The sequence below is a fragment of the Lemur catta genome, chromosome 6, assembly GCF_020740605.2.
Source record: "Lemur catta isolate mLemCat1 chromosome 6, mLemCat1.pri, whole genome shotgun sequence".
NCBI classification, from domain to species: domain Eukaryota; kingdom Metazoa; phylum Chordata; class Mammalia; order Primates; family Lemuridae; genus Lemur; species Lemur catta.
In genome coordinates, this window is record NC_059133.1 from 3,156,157 (window position 1) to 3,175,409 (window position 19,253).

At 57.3% G+C, this 19,253-nt stretch overlaps 1 protein-coding gene across 1 annotated transcript in view; it reads left to right on the top strand.

Moving 5' to 3' along the window:
• Window positions 1-19,253, top strand: part of CELSR1 (cadherin EGF LAG seven-pass G-type receptor 1) — a 137,403-nt gene that overhangs the window by 43,353 nt on the left and 74,797 nt on the right. The window contains exon 2 of the mRNA XM_045552772.1: window positions 13,213-13,851. Within this exon, the coding sequence (XP_045408728.1) occupies window positions 13,213-13,851 (639 nt within the window). The remainder of the gene's footprint in view (window positions 1-13,212; window positions 13,852-19,253) is intronic.

The window sequence follows — 19,253 nt, forward strand, 5'->3', positions numbered from 1 at the left end:
AATAATGGTGTTATAGCCTCTTCCTGTGCAATCCTTGTGCCACTCATTCATTCATTCATTCATTCACTCACCCGTCATGTTGCTGTACTGACCTTGGCCTCCAGTACAGCGTGGGACGGAGTGGGGGTGGGGCTGTCACACCTGGTGTGAGGTCTGCCATAGGGTTGTCCTAGATGACCTTAATCAGTTTAAGGAAGCACCTGTTTCTTTGTTTGCCAAGAGTTTTTATTGTGGATGATTGCAGAATTTTACTGAGTCTCTTTCTCTGCATGTTGAGATGCAAATATGCCTGCTTGCTTTTTTGCTAAGTGCGGTGTGTTAACATTTTCTAATGCTAAATTCCTGAGATAAATCCAATTTGGTCTTGATTTATTATCTTTTTAAAATACATCATTAGAGTTAATTTACTTTTTTTTTTTAAAGAATTGTTGCATTTATGTTCGTGGCTGCCTCGGCCTGCAGTTTTCCTTCCTTACACTCCTTGTCTGACTCTGGTGTCAGTAACCGCACAGCACGAGGTGTGAGTTTCCTATTGCTGCTGTGACAAATTCCCGTAACCGCAGCGGCTTGAGACAACACACGTCCTTCTCGTGCAGTTCTGCAGGTGAGAGTCCCGCGTGGGTCTCCCTGGGCTGAGATGAAGGCGTGGGCTGGGCCGTGTTCCTTTCTGGAGGCTCCGGGGGAGAATCTGTCTCCGGGTCTTCACGGCTGGAGCCGCCCGAGTTCCCGTTTTCAGAGCCAGCACATGCAGCTCCCCGGCTGTCCTCCATCCTTGCAGCTCTTTCTCCTACTGTCTTCCTCTCCCTCCCCGTGCCACTGCTAAGGGCCCTGTGCCCACACGGGGCCCGCCCGGCTCATCCAGGACCCCTTATATGTCAAGGTCAGGTGATAAGCAACCTTGAGCCTTCGCCGTGCCGCACATGTCCACAGGCTCCGGGGACTGGGCCTGGGTCTCTTTTGGAGGTACGGGGACACGCTGTTCTGTCTGCCACACTTAGCCATGGTCAAAGATTTATAAAAGTGCCAAGTAACACCCCAAAGTCCCCCACTCACCGTCCCCTCCCCACTAGGACCCTGCGTCTCCTGCCCAGAGGCAGCTGTGGCTCCCGGACCTGGTGACCTCGTTGGGGAGCCTGGCTGCACATGCAGTGCCAGCCTTCAGAGGACGCTCTTCCCCAGGGGGACCCGGGGTGCAGCCCATGGGGTGACAGATGGCACTCCTGGAGCCAGGATGTGGTTTCCCCAGCAGCTGCTGTGTCCTTCCCGCTCAGGAGGGCCTCGGCCTCGGGCTAGAGAGTAGGAGGGGCTTGGCACCGGCCATCAGTGGTTCCTGGAGGGGAGTCAGAATTCGGAGGCGCTGCTGACCAGCCTGGGGTCAGGGCTAAACACGAGCCCAGCAGGTAATGCAGGAGAGATGGACGCTCCCAGGATTCATCGGAGCCGGGGAATGATCTTAAATCCATGCTGCACTACGTGCAGGTGTGAGCCTGCAGGGCTGCAGGTAGGGAGAGGAACAGGAGGGAGGAAGGTGGCACGTGTGGGCGCCTGCAGGGAGGCTGAGGGTCACGTGCTGTTCCGACCACCAAGGTGGCTGGACGAGGTGCCCAGCTGGGTGGTGGACGGCACTTTTAGGCCTAGAGACCGGAATGTTCCACAGTGGCTCCGTCCATCCCGATGCCCCAGCAGGGAGGGGGTGGGCTGGTGCATTGGCTGAAACCCCTCATTGTTGTTGTGCGCAGCTCTCTTGGGCTCACAGACACGTCGGGACTGGAGAACATATGGCCGTCCCTTGGCAGGGGCTCAGGGGCCACGTTGTCAAGCTGAAAGGCGCCGCTTGGCTTAGACGGAGGCGCTCACTTGTTCTTTTAAATCCATGTTGTCGTTTAATCTTTGCCTCAGGGAACTTGGCCTGTTTTCCCAGGACGGGGGCGGAAAGGTGGCCTTGCTGGCTCTGGTTGGACAGGCTCTCCCTTCGCCCCGCTGGTGTGGGGCTTGGGGCTCAGCGGGCAGAGGGAGGCCCAGACGGTGCCGCTGGGGGTGTGGAGGCCGGGGTGCCGAGCCAAGGGGCCCTGAGCCAAGATGCTTCTCAGGCTCCTGGTACTTGCTGAGAGTGTTGAGCTGGAAGAGTCCAGACGGTTTGTGTCATTTCCAGGGGTACCGTGGTCAACTGGGTGCACCTCTGCCCCAGCAGACATCTGACATTGGAGACATTTTTGGTTGTCACAGCCTCGGCGGGGGGTGGGAGGTTGCTACTGGCATCTGGTGAGCAGAGCCCAGAGATGCTGCTCTGTGCCTCCAGGGGCCAGGGCACCTCCCACCCCGAGTTACTGCCCACAGTGTACCTGTTGCTCACAGTGTCAGCTGTGCTGCCGTGGAGAGACCCTGCCCTCGGGCCGAAGCCCGTCTTTTACTACTTTCACAAGCCTTTATTTAAGGCTGTTGATCATTTGGTGTCTCCAGACAAGGAGTTCCCTGGCACTCCCAAACGAGGGGTTGAGCGCATCGTACTTCTGGATTCCTGTCCACCAAATGATTCCCTTTTGTGTTGTTCAATAACTACTTGAAATAAAAGCCGGCACAACAAACGGTCCTTGATGAAACTTTCAGTGTTTGATCCCAGCTGAAGCCCAAGGCGGCCAGTGTGTCTTCACTTCGGGGAGCTGACGTGCGTGTGGTGGGTTCTTGCACAATATTTAGTTTATGGTGTAAACAGACGGCGGTGGCTTTGGCTGTCCACCAAAGCAGTGACTTGGCATCTTTAAGGTGAGTGAGTTTGGTGTCTCCAGGGTTAGCAGGTGGCTTCCCGGCTCCCGGAAGGAGAAGGCGGTTCTGCCTCTTCCAGCAGCCTGTTGTCTCCCCAGACTCACTCACCAGCTTGGTGTTAGGAAATGGCCCTTAAAATGCCTTGTAAAGTAGTTTTCCCCTTTTGGATAATGTCATTCAAAATTAAAGCGAATTTCTATTGAGTCAATTCTTAGTTCTTTTTTCCTTTTTCTAAAAAAATTAAGGTGAAATTCACATAAGGTAAAATAAATTAACCTTTTTTTTTTTTAGAGACAGAGTCTGTTGACCAGGCTGGAGTGCGGTAGCGTCATCATAGCTCACAGCAACCTCAAACTCCTGAGCTCAAGGGATCCTCCTTCCTCAGCCTCCCGAGTAGCTGAGACCATAGGCACACACCACCGTGCTCAGCTCATTGTTTTCTTGGCTAACTGTCGTCTTTTTTGTAGAGATGGGGTCCTGCTATGTTGCACAGGCTGGTCTCGAACTCCTGTGCTCAAGTGATCCTCCCACCTCAGAAAATTAACCATTTCAAAGCGAATAGTTCAGTGGCGTTTAGTGCATCCACAGTGTGCTAAATGTGCAGCCACCACTTCTGTCTAGTTCTGGAACGTTTTCACCACCCAAGGAAACGCTGTACCCAGTAAGCTTTTGTCATTCCTGGTCCCTTGCTTTTGGCAACCAGTAATTTGGTTTCTGTAGATTTACCTGTTCTGGGTGTTTTGCGCCAGTGGAATCGTGCAGCATGTGGCCCTCTGTGCCTGGCTCTGTCACGTCGTGGCGTAACGTTTTTGTGTTCACCCGTGCTGTGGCGGGGTCAGTGCGTCCCCCTCTGCCGGCTGAATCGTGTTCTGCTGCGTGGACGGGCCACAGCCTGTCCCTTCATCCGCTGACGCACGCTTGGGTTCCACTTTTGGGCTATTACGAATAATGCTACCATGAGTGTTCGTGTACAAGCTTTTGTGGGGACGTATGTATGTTTTCAATTCTTTCAACTTGCACGTAGGAGTAGAATTCTGGGTCGTGTCTTAATTCTATGTTTCCCTGTCCGAGGAGCCAGCCAGTCTGTAAGTCTTCAATGACGGTTCTTTCTCTTGACAAGAACGCACTTGCTCCGTGTCTCAGCTCACAGCTGCGTCAGCTTGGGGTTGGCCTGGCCACTCTGAGCAGTGAACACCCTTCCTGTGGTGGAGTGGGGCCCATTATGACTTCAGGCTTCCAGAAAGTTCCATCAAGCATAGATGTGAGCTGTGTTGGAATAACGTGGAATAAGTGGATAGTGTGAAATCTTGGATTAGATACTAACTTCCGCCTTGGATAGGAGCTTTATTTATATACAAAATCAAGAGAGAACATTTCTTAAGGGACATTACAGAAGATCGTGTGGTTTTACTGTAAATAATAAATGTGGGAGTGACATGAGAAGGAGGTTTCAGGTATCTCCGTTGTTTCATTTCTCTTCATTCCTTTTTCCCCCATTTGTTTGTTTATTTTTAATTGTGGCGAATGTCACAGAACATACAATATGCGTCTTAAGCATTTGCAAGCGCACAGTTCATTCCGGTTGCTGTGCAGCCGTCACCCCCCGATTCCAGAACTTTCATCTTCCTCTTGCAGAGCGGGAGCTCTGTCACTGAACACCAGCCACCCCGCCCCGGGAGCCGCCATTCACAGACCTGACTACTCTGGGGACCTCTCGTGAGCACAGTCGCACGCATTCGTCCTTCTGTGACTGGCTCATCTCACCGCGCGTGAGGTCCTCGGGGTTCGTCCACGCCCCAGCGTGTGTCGGCCTTGTCTTCCTTCCTCGTTTCTTATGCTGACTAAAGTCGGCGTTTTCTATGACGTGTGATGTTCACCTTGACTCAGCAGGTGCTGGCGGCTGGGGACATGGTTCCTCCACGTGCTCCCACGTACCTCGTGAGAGAGTAATGCCTTTTCATTTCCAGAATTCTGTAATTTAGGAGGGGAGGGTGGCTGTCAGGCGAGTAAGTGTACCTTGGAAACAACAGTGCAGTGAGACGAAGTGGCGTGTGGCGTATTTTATTTGAGTGACTGTATATTGGGAGCGTTAAACGTTTTCTAGGGGACATGAAAATGCTCATTATTGACGCATTTACGGCTTCCCGGTACCTGCACGTGCGATTCCACTGGATTTGCCCCCGGCTGTAGGAGGAGGGCTTTGCTGTCGTTCTTAGGGCACAGGCGACGCCCCAGTGGGTTAGATGACTTGCCTGGGACCCCGCAGCCTGGATGTAGGTTCAGTTTGTTCCTTCCCACCCTGCTCCTCACAGCTGGCTCTGGATGTCACAGGCAGGACATCTGAGTGTCTTGCAGCAAGTTGCTGTTCCGATGTTGGGTTGTTGAGACCAAGGGTCGCACTGGGACACATGGAACTTTCTCCTCGTTTCCCGCGTGCTCACAGGTGCTGGTCTGGCGTTTATTCCCAGTGTTTCTGTTTCCTACTCCCATCACCCTAGAGAGGGTGGGTGCTGATGTCCCTGCTCCCCTTTACAGAGGGGCCAGGCGAGGCCTGCAGCTGAGAACAGTGACCCGGTTATGTGGGCGTGAGTGTGAGGGCAGGAGTCTGAGCTGCCCCTGACACTGGGCAAATCATGAAAATGCCTGCATGTAGCATGTAGCTTTCCTAAAAGTGGTTTCTGGCACTGAGATTTCCTGATGCGCACTGGGGTTGCAGCACCCTGAGGCGTACTCGGCCCTTCCCTGTGGGCTCTGCCGCAGGGGACCCTCGTGGCGGGAGGCCGGGGATGCAGGTGGGCGGTGCTCTTGCCTTGGCTTGGTGGACAGAAGACTTGCCTCTCCGTGCGTTCCAACCCTGCTGCTGTCGGGACTGTGTCTTGGAGCCTGGGACACTCAGGGCCCCGGCCGGGTGAGCGAGGAGGGAGCCGGGGCACTCGGCCCGCAGCCGTTCTCTGGCATGCTCAGGAGTGGCAGCTGTGGCCAGTGCCCGCCAGGCAGGGCTTGTTATCTTAGAACCACAGTGGGTGGGTGTGACAGCCCAGCCGGCTTTCCTGCTTGGTGCTCAGGCCTGGCTATGCCCTCCGAGAGAGGCATCGGTGCAGAGACAGGCACAGGGGAGGAGGGGGACGTGGGGTGTGGGACATCGTGGCCAGGGGCTGGGCTGCAGGAGTGAGGACGTCCCCGGAACAGGAGTCAGGAGAGGAGCACCAGTGGGTGTGCAGGTGCTGGGGCAGGTGCTGCCTGCCCGGGGTGCTGGGCCCACCTTGAGACCAGGTGGGCCCAGCGGGGAGGGGCGTAAAGACCCACCTCCAGCAGTGGTGGCAGTTGCGGGCATGGACTTGGGTTCCACACGAGGAGAAACCCAAGGTGTGGGCCGCCCAGGGCGTCAGAAGGGACCCTCCTTTCCCACTGTCCAGCCCGAGACGCTGCACGGGGGACAAGGAGGAAGGGGTGACTGGCTCTGCCCTCTATGCCCCTCTGGCACCTGCAACTGGGCCGCAAGGTAAACACGGGTGTTTCTGTGTGACACATGACTTGCCGGAGCCTCACGTGCTGGGATGGGACTCTGCTCCCCGTGCAGGGCGGGAGAAGCAGCACCTCCGCCATAGCCACCACGCACACGTGTCCCCAACCCTGAGAGCCCGCGTCACCTGGTTCCTGGGAGGTGAACCTGGACCCGTGAGACGCGGGTTCCAGATTCAGCCTTCATTTCCCAGAAAGGAGGGCAGCCAGACGCCCTCCGGTAGTGGGCTGGAGACGTCACACCTGTCGTCTGGCCTCCATCTGGCCTCAAGAAAACCCCAGAAACAAAAACAAACAAAAAGCCCCGTCACCACAACAGAAACCACTGAAACAAACCTCAGAGAGAGAATTGCAGAAAACCACTGCAAAGTCCCGGCTCTGCACGGGAGCTGCCGGGACCCACCGGGTGGGACTTCCCTGCCCATCGTGACGGCCTCGGGAGGGACGGTGCCGTCTTTGTGTCGTCCCGGCTGGACGGCAGGCAGCAAGCGCCCTGTAGATGTGACCACAGCCAGCCGCGGGGGTGGCTCTGAACACCAAGGGCACCGTGGGCTGTGCCAGCCAGGCCTTGCAGGGCGCTGGTGACGGGAGAGCAGAGGAGCCCTGCCCCCGAGACTGTGGGGCCGGGGCGCGTGTTGGAGACTCCCAGGGAGTGGCTGGGGCCTCCAGCTGCCTGTGTCCCCGAGGCCCCACGTGTGTAACAGGTCAGACATTGGCCTTTCCTCCTCCGTGCCCTCAGCAGACCCTCCCGTGCCAGGACTATGGTCCTCTCGGGCCATACCCTCTGTCCACCCTGTCCACCTTCGGTGGGGACTCGGGGCTGGGTCAGGTCTGGGCCCTGTGACCTCCCCAGGCACATTCAGCCCCCTTTTGCCTTGGTGTCCTCAGCTGTGAAGGGGCCAGCGATGGGCCCCTCGTGGGGTGCAGGTCCCATCCACACCTCTGGGGACATTTCCCCTTCGGCCACCCCCAGCACCCTGCGTCAGTGGCCCATGGGGCCCCAGCAGTCGGAGGACCACCCGCCCCCTGCCTCTATGGCCTTGTCTCCCCACAGCCCCACGTCCCGTCTGTCCTGGGTTGAATGGTGTCCCTCCAAAATTCACGTCTGCCTGGAACCCAGAATGGGATGTTGTTTGCACGTGTAATCGAGGTCCGAGTTGAGGCGAGGCCATACTGGATTTGGGTGGCCCTCATGCAGCGGCTGGTGTCCTTTTATGACACCAGAGAAAACAGAGGTGCAGAGATGTAGAGGCCAGATGATGTGTCTGCAGCCAGGAACACTGAGGACTAGGAACACCGAGGACGGCCGGCTGCCCCAGGTGCTGGGAGGGGCCTGGAACAGATCCTGTCTTGGAGCCTCCGGGGAACCAGCCCTGCCGACACCTGGATGTCGGACTTCTGGCTTCCAGAACTGCAAGAGAGGAAATGTTTTTCTAAGACAGGCCGTCGCAGTCGTGGTGCTGTGTCACAGCAGCCCCTGGGGACCGACACACCCTTCATTCCCCTGACCTGCCCGGCTGCTGCAGTTTTGTATTTTTGCCCAGAAGCCTGTTCCTCCGCTTTGCCTGGCAAACTCCATTCTTCCTGGGAAACCACCTCCCTGTCCCCTGGGGTCATCCGGCACTGGCCCTCCCTGTCCCCTGGGGTCATCTGGCACTGGCCACTCTGCCCTTCACGCACTGCGGTGAGTCGGCTGTACCAAGTCTCAGAACTGCGCCGTCCCCTGCCCCGCCGGGGCGCCTGCAACTTGAAGGCCACAGTGTGACCTGCCCCTAGGCACCCCAGTGTGGGCCTGCCACGGGAGATGTGGTCGTGATGACTGTCATCCTTCCATCAGAGTCCTTCCCAAAGTCAGAGAGATTGGACATGTCCCGTCCTCTGTGAAGACCCAGAAAGTTCTTCCTCGGGGCGCCGTCTGGCTTGTGCAGAAGCGCCTGCTGGCCAGCCTCCCCCACCTGCTCGCTCCCCATCTGCTCTGTCTCCTTCCCTCTGTGTCTCCGGCCGACAAGGTGACTCATCTCTGCCGGGGAAAGTGGAAATTGCACTCGTGGTTCGAGGTGCTTCAGAGCTGGCTCGGAGCGGCTGGCTCTAGCGCCGGTCTTGCAGCCGGGGGACGTCCAGCGCGTGGGCCGGACAGAGCTTTCCAAAATGAGATGGCGTTTCAGTTGATCTAGACTCGTGCAGAGAAATAAAACGCTAGGGGAAATTATTGCAGAGAGTAAAAATCGCCTAAATATCACAGATCTAACATCCTACACGAGACCCGCGCGGTCCCCTCCAGACAGCCAGGGTCTCCAAACCAAGGGACGTCTGAGAAACTGTCACAGCCCAGAGGAGCTAAGTGTCATGTGGGATCCCGGATGGGGTCCTGGGACTGGAGGACAGTGGCTAAAACCTGAAGAAAGTGTGGGCTTCGGTGGACAATGGGTCAACAGTCGTTCCTTCATTATAGCAAACGCACCACACTGGTGATGGCGTCCGTAACGGGGGCCTGACCGGGGGCGGGGGGTGGGGTCTGTGGGACTCTCAGTGAGCTCTTTGCAGTTTTTCTATCAATCTAAAACTGTTCTAAAGTAAAAAAGTCTTTTAAAAACAAAATCAACGCAGCAGACAGGACCACTGTCGATACTGTGCTGATAGCTCTCTGGTCTCAGGACAACTTTTTTTGCCTTACGGGAGAGAGTAATTTCCTTTTTTTCCCACCCGGGATGATGTCCAGATTTGTCCTTGTGGCAAACGGAGGCTTCTGTTGCCATTTTGGTTTAAGTGCTTAATGTCCCGTCGTGGAACTGTATTTGGCGATCCCTTGTTGGTGGGCATTTAGATTGTGTCTCGGAAGCCTTGTTCAGTTGCAGGTTGGCTCAGAAATCCAACCCCCACCACGTAAGTAAAAAGCCAGTTCCCTGCCTGCAGGACCCGGGGTGTGCGGGGTGGTCTGTGGTCGTCGAGAAGTCACCGTGAAGATCGGCAGTGCCGTGCGCTGCGTTTCCCAGCACGGCTAACGGCAGTTAACGTTGAATGCTGTTTGCTGGTTGTCATGTCGTCACTTTGCCACTGAGTGAAGCTACACATCCCTAGAACGTGGCTCCTTGTCCCCGGCTGCTTCCCTGTGCTGTGCCTGCCCGGGCTGCCCCGGGAGGGCCTGAGTGTGGGAGCCCCCACCTGCCCCCGGGGGCGCAGACAGGACGGCCCAGAGCACCCTGAGGAGGCCTGGGCTTTTCGCTCAGAATCACCATGGCCTCGGCATCTTGGGCCAGAGCAAACAAATCCATGTGTGGTTTAGGGTAAAAGAATGTTTCGTAACAATTGCTACCAGGAAACAAACAGTGTGCTACCTGTATTATTGTAATGGGCCTTTAAAAAAAAAAAAGTCAGACAGCCACAAAAAGATAGCTTACATGGAAAAATGGAGTCTGTTGATACTATTCGTGCAAATGTTGATGTTAGAGTTAAAGAGCTGCTCTTGGAAACATCCATTTTTTTCCCTGCCCACCCCTCCCTCCCATCCCTCTCCCCTCCTCCCATCCCTCTCCCCTCCTCCCTTCGCAGCCTCCTCATTCCTCTCTCCTCGCTCCTCCCTCCTTCCCTCCCTTCTACAAATGTTTGTCCAACAGCTTCTGGTGCCAGGAGCTGTTCTAGATGTGATGGTGCAGCAGGAACAAGACCTACAGGTTCTGGGTCCTCAGAGACTCACCGTGGGAGAAACAGATACAAACAGAGCAGAATGACTTCAGAGCTTGGCAAGAATTCCTGTGCAAGAATTAAAGCAGGGATGTGGCAGGCAGGTGTGAGGGGTGCTCAGCATGGAAGGTCCCTCTGATTAGGGACATTCAGCTGAGACCTGGGTGGCCAAGGGAGCTGCCACTGGCTGACACGGAGGGCAGAGCTCCAGGCAGAAGAGAAGATTTGCAAAGGCCCTGGGACAGCAGGAGGAATCACAGGATGGTGGGGTCGTCTATGTAAACCATGAGACGCGGTGGGGGGTGTGGGCTTTATTCTGGGGGCCACGAGGGAGTGGGGTCATGAGATCGATGTTTTAATCACTGACTCCTCATCCTCCTCCCCAGCCCCTGGCACCCACCATTCTACTTTCTGTCCCTATGAGTTTGACTCCTCTAGAGACCTCACGTGAGTGGAACCTGCAGTATTTGTCCTTCCGTGACTTATTTCACCGAGTGTAACGTTTTCAGAGTCCATCCGTGTTGTAGCAGGTGTCTGAATCTCCCTCCTTTTTGAGGCAGGGTGATTTTGCATTACGTGGACATACCACGTCGTGTTTATCCGCTCAGCCGTCAGTGGGCACCTGGGCTGCTTCCACGTTTCAGCTCCCGTGAATGATGGTGCTGGGAACACAGATATAGTGGGGTTATCTGTTTCCCCTTAGAGAAGAGTATTACATTTTTAGAAACCCAAGTAGTCCCTGCTCATCATAAGAAATCTGAGTGACACAAAGTGAGCAGTAAAAAGGTGGTTGTTTCTCTGCCACCCTCGTTATTTCATCTCCTTCCCAGAATCAGCCACTGCAGTGGGGTTCGCTGTGTGCTTCCAGGATTTTCTATACATATGGAACACGTATGTGTGTAAGTAAAGCGTCCCCTTACAAAATGGGATCACACTGTGTGTGTTACTTTCACTTTATTTAATTTGTTTGCCATGTTTTAGACACATTTATGTTAGTGAAATGTGGTGTTCCATTGCATGGCTCTACCGCAGTTCTTTATCCATTTCCCAGTTGATGGGTTTCCACTTTTCTTGGGCATGTGTGCGTGTGCGCACGCCTGTTTCTTTAGGCTTCCAGAAGGATGACTGCATAAGCTTAGGGTCACTGAATGTTTAAAATTTATTTTTGGCAAAGGAATATATAAACAGGGAGTACAGCACATAAAAGTTATTTATGAATATTGCATAATGCAAACATGTGAACTTATTTTTCACATTATTTAACATGTTTAGCACATGAGCTTGTCCTAACTGAATTGTGTTGAGCTGTGTGAGTCTGCTCGGCTGCTGTGACAAGGTGCCACAGGCCAGGCAGCTTGGACGACAGACGTCTCTCTCCGCACAGTTCTGGGGCCGGCAGTCCAGGCGCCCGGAGGTTTCCCTTCCTGGCTGGCAGACGGTGCCTACTCGCTGCGTCCTCGCGGTGGACAGCAGACGGGGCTCTCCAGTGTCCCTTACAAGGACCTGTCCCACCCATGGGACCAATCCCATCGGGATCATCCTCGTGACCTCGTCTAACCCCAGGTACCCCCCAGGGGCCCCGCCGCCAAATACCATCGCACTGGGGTGGGGCTTCCACATAGGAATTTTGAGGGGACACAGTTCGGTTCCTCGCCACGTATTACCATTTTCTGTGCTGGGCATCGAGGTGCAGTGTTTTGTTCTAAGTTTGCGTGTGATCGTTCTGCGTGTTCTGGTTGTCTGGCGCCATGTAACACACCAGCCCCAGCCTCCCGCCTTCCGGCTCTGGCCGTGTCATTTGCTCACAGCGAGACTCGGGGGCTGGTCTCTGTCCCGTGACGTCTGTGCCCTCTGCTGGGGGGCTCGTGGCTTGCCGTGTCTGGGGCCTCGGTTAGCCGGGGCGCTTGGCCATAGCGCTGCCTTCTCCCCACACCCTGGGGCCTCTGGCATGGGGCCTGGGCACCAGGAAGGGGGAGGTAGAACCTTCTAGTCCTCTTGGGGCCTGGGCTGGGAAGTCCAGAACGTCTGTTCTGAGCATCCGGTGGGACGGTGTCAGGCCCAGCCCCTGCTCAGGGGACAGGGATGAAGCCCCCTTGGGGGCAGGGGCCTGTGTGTCAGTGAGGGAAGGAACACGCAGGGCCATCTTCGAGGCCGGCTCCCATGATGGTTTTTTTTTAATCTTATTTTTGTTTTTCCCCGATCCTTATTAGGGCCACCAGCTCCTTGTTCTGTGAGCGCAGGCGCTGCCCTTGTGCCCTGTCTGTGCTCTGTGGAAGAACCGCGAGGCCTCGGGGCCCCTGGGTTTTGTGCCAGAGTCCGAGGGGCCTCTGCACGCCGAGGTTGTACACGGATTTCCATATTCTGAGTGCAGGCTCGCCAGGTCACCGTGAGGACTGGACGGAGCAGTCACTGCGGGCTCCGGCCTGACTTGGGTGGCGGCAGCGGGACGCAAGCGGGGCTCCTGCCAGCCGCGCCTGGGTTCTTGGGCTTGAAATGTGGCATCTCAGTTTTTCTCACCTGCTACATGGGGACGACACTGGTTCTGTCAGAATCTCCTGTTTGCTGCGATAATCGAACCAAGCACCCGAACGCAGCTGTGACTTCCAGACTGGTTCCGTTTCTACGCTGTTTGGACAAGTTACGTGACGCCCTCTTGGTCTCCTAAGTAGCTCATTGCGTGATCTGTTCACCGCTGTCTGGGATGCAGCAGCACCCATGTGTGTCTAAGGCAGCCATTCCTCGAGCACCTCATGTGCTGGGTGCACCGGGGAGACGCAGGGTGCAGCTGAGAGATCAGACGTCTGGGTGGGGCCGTCCCCCGGTAGGACCAGAGCGGGCTTGCCAGAAGCCAGGGGGTTTGAACTGGGCTGGGAGGACAGGAGGAGCTGCTGGGGGTGGGGTGGGGCTCCCTGGGGGCTGGGCCAGGTGCAGAGGAGGTAAAACGGGGCCCAAGTCCCCGTGTGTGTGGAGCAAGGCATGGGAGTTGTCGGGGTGCCCTGCTGAGCTGTTTGGGGCCCACTGAGGGCTTCTGAGCGGGAGAGACTCGGGTGCATTAGGAGGCCGGGGTGGGGGTCAGCGGGAGGAAGAAGGAAGGAAGTGGGGGTTGGGTGGTCTGGGGGGGTGGGCAGGGTCCCCAGCCTGGCATCTCCCTTGTTCGGTGGGTCCAAGGCTGCTGCTGGGGTGGGGCTGGTGGGAGCCGAGACTGTCACAGCATCCGAGTGACCACCACTCCCCTGTGTCCCGCAGACGGTGTCCACAGCGTCACGGCCCTCTGCACCCTGCGCGTCACCATCATCACCGACGACATGCTGACCAACAGCATCACCGTCCGCCTGGAGAACATGTCCCAGGAGAAGTTCCTGTCCCCGCTGCTGGGCCTCTTCGTGGAGGGGGTGGCCACGGTGCTGTCCACCACCAAGGACGACGTCTTCGTCTTCAACATCCAGAACGACACGGACGTCCGCACCAACATCCTGAACGTGACGTTCTCGGCGCTGCTGCCGGGCGGCGTGCGCGGCCAGTTCTTCCCGTCGGAGGACCTGCAGGAGCAGATCTACCTGAACCGCTCGCTGCTGGCCACCATCTCCACGCAGCGCGTGCTGCCCTTCGACGACAACATCTGCCTGCGCGAGCCCTGCGAGAACTACATGAAGTGCGTGTCCGTGCTGCGCTTCGACAGCTCGGCGCCCTTCCTCAGCTCCACCACCGTGCTCTTCCGGCCCATCCACCCCATCAACGGCCTGCGCTGCCGCTGCCCGCCCGGCTTCACCGGCGACTACTGCGAGACGGAGATCGACCTCTGCTACTCCAGCCCGTGCGGCGCCAACGGCCGCTGCCGGAGCCGTGAGGGCGGCTACACCTGTGAGTGCTTCGAGGACTTCACCGGTAGGTCCCAGGGCCTGCGGGGGGCTGGGGCTCACCTTGGCTTTGCACAGACACCCCTGGGTTGCTGGAGGTTTCCTCTGTCCACTTCCCTCCTGGGGAAATGGTCCAAGGACGGGCGCTGGGCCCCAGAGTTGCTCCGGGAACCTTGGGATGGGTGCAGGAGTGGCGTTTCCTTAGCCAGTGGGCATGCGTTTCATCGTCTGCCCGGCTTCACTCCCCCCTGCATGAGGACAGCAGGGCAGGTTGTCAGGTGAGATCCGTTTGAAAAAGCCTAAATGCACGAAACGACATGTGCTGCTTTTAAGTGGCTTTGAAGTACTTTATTCCAGATCTGGGGCTTAACTGGTGAGTGTGAGGCAGCGGCACCAGGGTGGGAGTCGTAGCCGTCCGTCGTCTGGGTCTGGAAAGATGCTGTTCGTTTTGTCATGCCTCGTTGTCAGTGTAGAAAATGACTCACCTCCTCTGGCCCCAAGATACACTTACCTTGAGACATCCGGACTAATCGCAGAGATAAATTGCTCCAATTGCAGCCAACAGTTGTTTTTAAAAATGCAAAAAGAGCCAGCTTGCGAGCGGTACACACACACGCTCTCCGCGTCCTGGCCACAAATCTTACGGTCTTTGATCAGCCGTTACTTAAAATGATGGCCCATTTGGAAAGCAAGTTTACGATGGTCCCGATGGGGAATACTCTGTCTTTTCTGGAAAGCTGTCTGGGGATTAGGGGGGATTTGATCCACACCGGAGGTAACGTTGAGATCCTTCCATTAGCTGTGTCCCAGTGTGTTTAATGCGCACACCTGAGAAATCCATAGCTGCTCGTGGGGGGGGTCGTGCAGCACGAAGCACGAGTTTATGGAGCTTATAACAAGGGTTTGAGGCATTAGCGGGCATTTACCCAGCAGGAAGGGCTCAGGGGCGCACAAAGAGAGAGGAAGGGCGGCCGTCCAAGGTGCTGTGCTTCAGAAGAGGAGGAAAAGCCAACGGGGGTGTGGGCCGCCTGCAGGGAAGGGGCTCCTGGGCTTGAGGTATCTGCACCCCGGGTTGGTTATGATCTGGTAACGGCGCGGGTGACTGCCCGGCCGTGTCATTTGCACCCTGCCCGTCCGTTGGTCCTGTCTGGGTCGGGAGCTGTCTGCCCCACTGTCTTGCTGAGGGCAGTTCCTGGCTGCACCGGGGCTTGGCAGTGTGCGGGGAAGGCAGGCAGAGTGCAGGAGACCCCATGCTGATGGCCACCCCTCAGTTGGGGGCTGCACCTGTGAGGACGCCTGGCCCTGCTCCTCTCCTGCTCTGGGGTCCAGTGGTGCCAGGGTCCCTGGTAGCTTATTGAGGTCCCCTGCCCCCGGCACTGAGCTGGCAGTGCCACCTCCAGGAAGTGCCTGATCAGATGCCAGCTGCAGTGCGGTCGGTGCCCCTCCCACCTGGGAGGCACCCACGGGTGGGCCGGCAGCCCCAACCCCCACTCCCGCCCAGCCCCTGGCCCCGGGTGGGGCTGCCCTGGCTGCTCTCTGGCCTGGGGAAGAGCCTGGTGTGCTCTGGGGAGCAGCAAGTGCACCGTCTTCATCCACTCGCAAACACGTACCGAGTGCCTGCTGTATGCCGGGCCGGTGCCCACCGCCAGATCTCACCCCTGCCTGCTCGGGTGGGTGACCCCAGTGAACCCGTACAGTTGGCCCTCTCGCTGGCAGGTCCTGGGCCCTGGGTGGCATCTGACCCGGTGCGGAGCAGACCAGGCACCCGCCTCCGGGCCGCTCTCGGCAGGCCGGTTGGAGAAATGCAGGCTGTGGTCAGACTGGGGCCTCACCGGGGTCCGTGGCCAGCAGATTCTGGGGGAACCCAGTCCTAAAGCCCTCACGTGTCCTTGTCATCAGCAGAGTCATTTTTAGAAAAATAGTGGCTGGGGCAGGGCCACGTCTGTCATTGCCAGTAAGACCTGCTGACACGTCATGACTGGCATGAGGCTAATTTGAATCTCTTGGGCACTGAAATCGCCGTATGTATTTCCCTGGGAGATAAGGCTAATTAAGACTGATTATTTTTACTGGGTTCCTCTTCCTCTCTGTTTTCCTCTTTTCGCTTTGAAGCTCCCCTTTTTCTGGGTGGAGGTAATTGGGCGCATTTATTCGCGATGAAAGTGGTGCTGTCGTCGGGAGGGTTTTGTTACTCGCTGCCTGGTAAGCCGAGCTCCGGTTGCGCGGCTGGAACCGGCCCAGGCGGCTGCTGGAAGCACCTGGCTTCCTGTGTTGCCGGCCGGGGACGGCAGGAGACCCGGCATGGCTGGCGGAGGAAGGTAGCAATTAACTCCAGGAAGAGCTCAGCGAACTCGGGCTCTCCCGCCTCTGGAATCCACCTTGGCCTTAGAGAAGTCAAGGCCGCGGGGGCATCTCGGTGTCCATGGTCTTTGCGGACAGCCGAGGGCTGCCACCCCCTCAGGGTCTCAGGCCATTGTTGGGGTCTGCCACTCTCCCCATCTCTGACAGGGACAGGGACACGGACAGAAAGACCGAAGGAGGCTCTGGCGTTTTAGGTGTGTCCACGCCCTCCCCGTGTCCCAGCTCTGCGGACCTTCCCAGACAACTGCGAGTGGCAAACACCAGATTGTTTTCCCGTCCTCTGCCCTCAGCCTTCGCTTCTGTAATGTCGTAGTTTCAGTTTGTGTGACATGGCTTAAGGACGGGTCACACTCCCCTTGGTCTAGACGCGGCCCTGCTCTCCCTTCGGCACCCGCCGTCCCTCGTCGGAGATGCATCCTCTCCCTGTCCGTCTGCCAATCACGTGCCTCCCTCATACTGCACCTCGGTGGCTGTCCCCTGCTCTGAGAAGGTTCTGGAAGGTTTCCTGACCTCCTCGGCGGGTCTGTAGGTTTCCTCCCTCGAAGCTTGCCGGGTGCCGTTCATCCCTGGTCACTGTGCTCGTGTTGCTCCGCTCTCACACTGGTGTGAGTCACCTGTCGCACATCCCTGTCCCTGAGGACCGCAGTGACTCGTAGCTAATATTTACCAAGGTCCTCCTTGCGCTGGTTACTGTTCTAGACGATCCTATGTGTGTTTTCTCGTTTAATTCTCAGGGTGGCCCTATGGCCTTGTTTTACAAAGGGGAAACTGAGGTAGAGAGCTTTAGCACATCTGGCCCTGTGGTTCTCAGCTGCGGGTGATTCTCCCAGGGGACACTGACAATACTGGAAGACATTTGTGGTTGTCACAACTGGGGACCTGGGGGTGGTGTTCTCGTGGGAAGAGGCCGGGGGGCTGCTCCGCATCCCACAGAGCACGGGACGGGCCCCACGCGAGGCTGGTCGGCCCCACGTGCCCTGGAGGCCAAGGCCCCGGTGCTGCAGGGAGTGAGGCTGGGATTCGAACCCGGGCATCCTGGCCTCTGAGCTCAAGCTGCTGGCCCTGCGAACTCCCCCAGGGTGGAATAGCTGGATTTGCTTGTTAACTGGCTCTTTCTCTTGCTTCATTTATTTAACAGTATTTTGTAAAAAAAAAAAAAATGTGCCTCTCTGTGCTGGGCACTCGGGCTTAAAGGGGCGGCAGGACGGGTGATGAGCAGCTTGGGGACAGGGTGCCCCCGCTGTGAGCCTAGCACCCGAGCCCGGGCGAGGAAACGTCCTTCCCGGCCTGAAACCCGACCTGATCAGATCAGGGCAAGCGTTAGGGCTTGATCCTGAATCCTGGTCCTGCCTCCTGGCTCCCTATTAAACAGTCACAGTAGTTGTCACTGAAAATGTGACACATCCTCTCTGCTGGGCACCGAGAGCTCCGCCCTAACTAACCTTTTTCCATGCGTCTGTGACAACCCGGGAGGGGAGACAGTTGTCACCCCAGTTTTATCTTCTCCCAGGTGCAGAGGTGGGCGGGCAGAGCTGAGATCCAACTTGGGGGTCTTGAGTCCTGAGCGTGACACGTGAGTGTCATAGCTGCCCGGGAGGCGCCGCAGCCTGAGCCCCAGCCTCCTGCGTCCCAGCCTCTCACGTCCCATCCCTTGGCATTCCCAGCACATTCCAGACACTCCCACTCTGATCCCGCCTCTTCTCCTCGTGGTCGATGTGCCTGTGGCCCCCATGTCTGATCTGTCACCACATCCTGATGATTCTGCCCCCAGCGTGTCCCTTCTCTCAGCCGTGTGTCATGTTACCATCTCCTTGGCAGGGCCCCCTCCCGGGTCTCCCTGTTGTGCTCCTCCCACCTCCATGGTCCCTTTGTCACAGAGTGTCCTGTTGAAATGTGCACTGGGTCACAAGCACCATGCCCAGCCCTCCCCGGGGTGCTCTGGTTAGCGTCTGGTCACTGGGCCCATGGCACTTAGGGGTCCAGCCATGCCATGATCTGATGGCCCCTCGCCCTCCACGCTCATGTCACGCTGGCCTTTCGCAAACGCTCTGGCTGCTCCCACCTTGCAGCCCCCACCCCCATGGCGGTGGCTGGGGGCCAGACTCGGCGCTTGCCTGGCATTGCCACCTCCCTCCCTCTGCACTCGGTGCCCTGTGAGGGCAGACAGTGGTGTCTCTGTCCACGGGCACGTGTCCACAGCCCGGCGTGGCGCGGCATCCGGCAGGCACCGTGTGCAGGCGAGGCAGTCCCTCCAGTGGGCCAGGGGACCCACTCCGCACTGTGGCCGACGTGGCACCTCTGTTGCCTCTGGTCCTGCGCGGCGACATTCACGTGGCTCAGGGAGGACTCGGTTGGCCGGCGCTGACCGCGGCTCCCGGGCCTAAAGCTCCGCTTCCTAGCGTGCCCTGCAAGGTTGGATCTAGTCCTTACACCCGAGAGCTAATCATCATTGAAAATGAAAATCATTACAGAGCCTGTAATTAAAATCTCAAATAAAGCAGGAACAGAATCCTTTCTTAGGAAAACGTACTTTTCAGCTTCTAAAGGATTGCTTCAGTTTCTCCGCTCTCTGGAGCTTCTCACGTCTCATCCATTCTGCTTTCTTTGGTCCCCGGCTGTGCGACCGCCATTGTGAAGCTGGGGCGTCGCCGCATTTCGGAGGGACTTTCTGTTTCTGAGACGGGGTCTGGCTCAGTTGCCGGGCTGCAGTGCGGTGGCAGAGTCACAGCTCGCAGCAGCCTCACACTGCGGGGCTCAGGCCCACCTCAGCCCCCGGGGAGCTGGGACTACAGCTGCGCCGGCACGCTGGCTGCGTTGTCTATGTTTACTAGGACACGGTCTCACTTTGCTCAGGCTGGTCTCCGACTCCTGACCTCGAGGGATCCTCCCGCCTCGGCCTCGCAGAGTGCTGGGATTGCAGGCGTGAGCCCCTGCCCAGCCTAAGTGACTTGTTTTCCATGATTTTAAATCATGCCCTGAGGGATCACGGTGTAGATAAATTTAGCCAGGTACCTCCTGTTCTCCTCCACGAAATTCTGTCCCCAGAACATTTTGAGGCTTTCGAGGCAC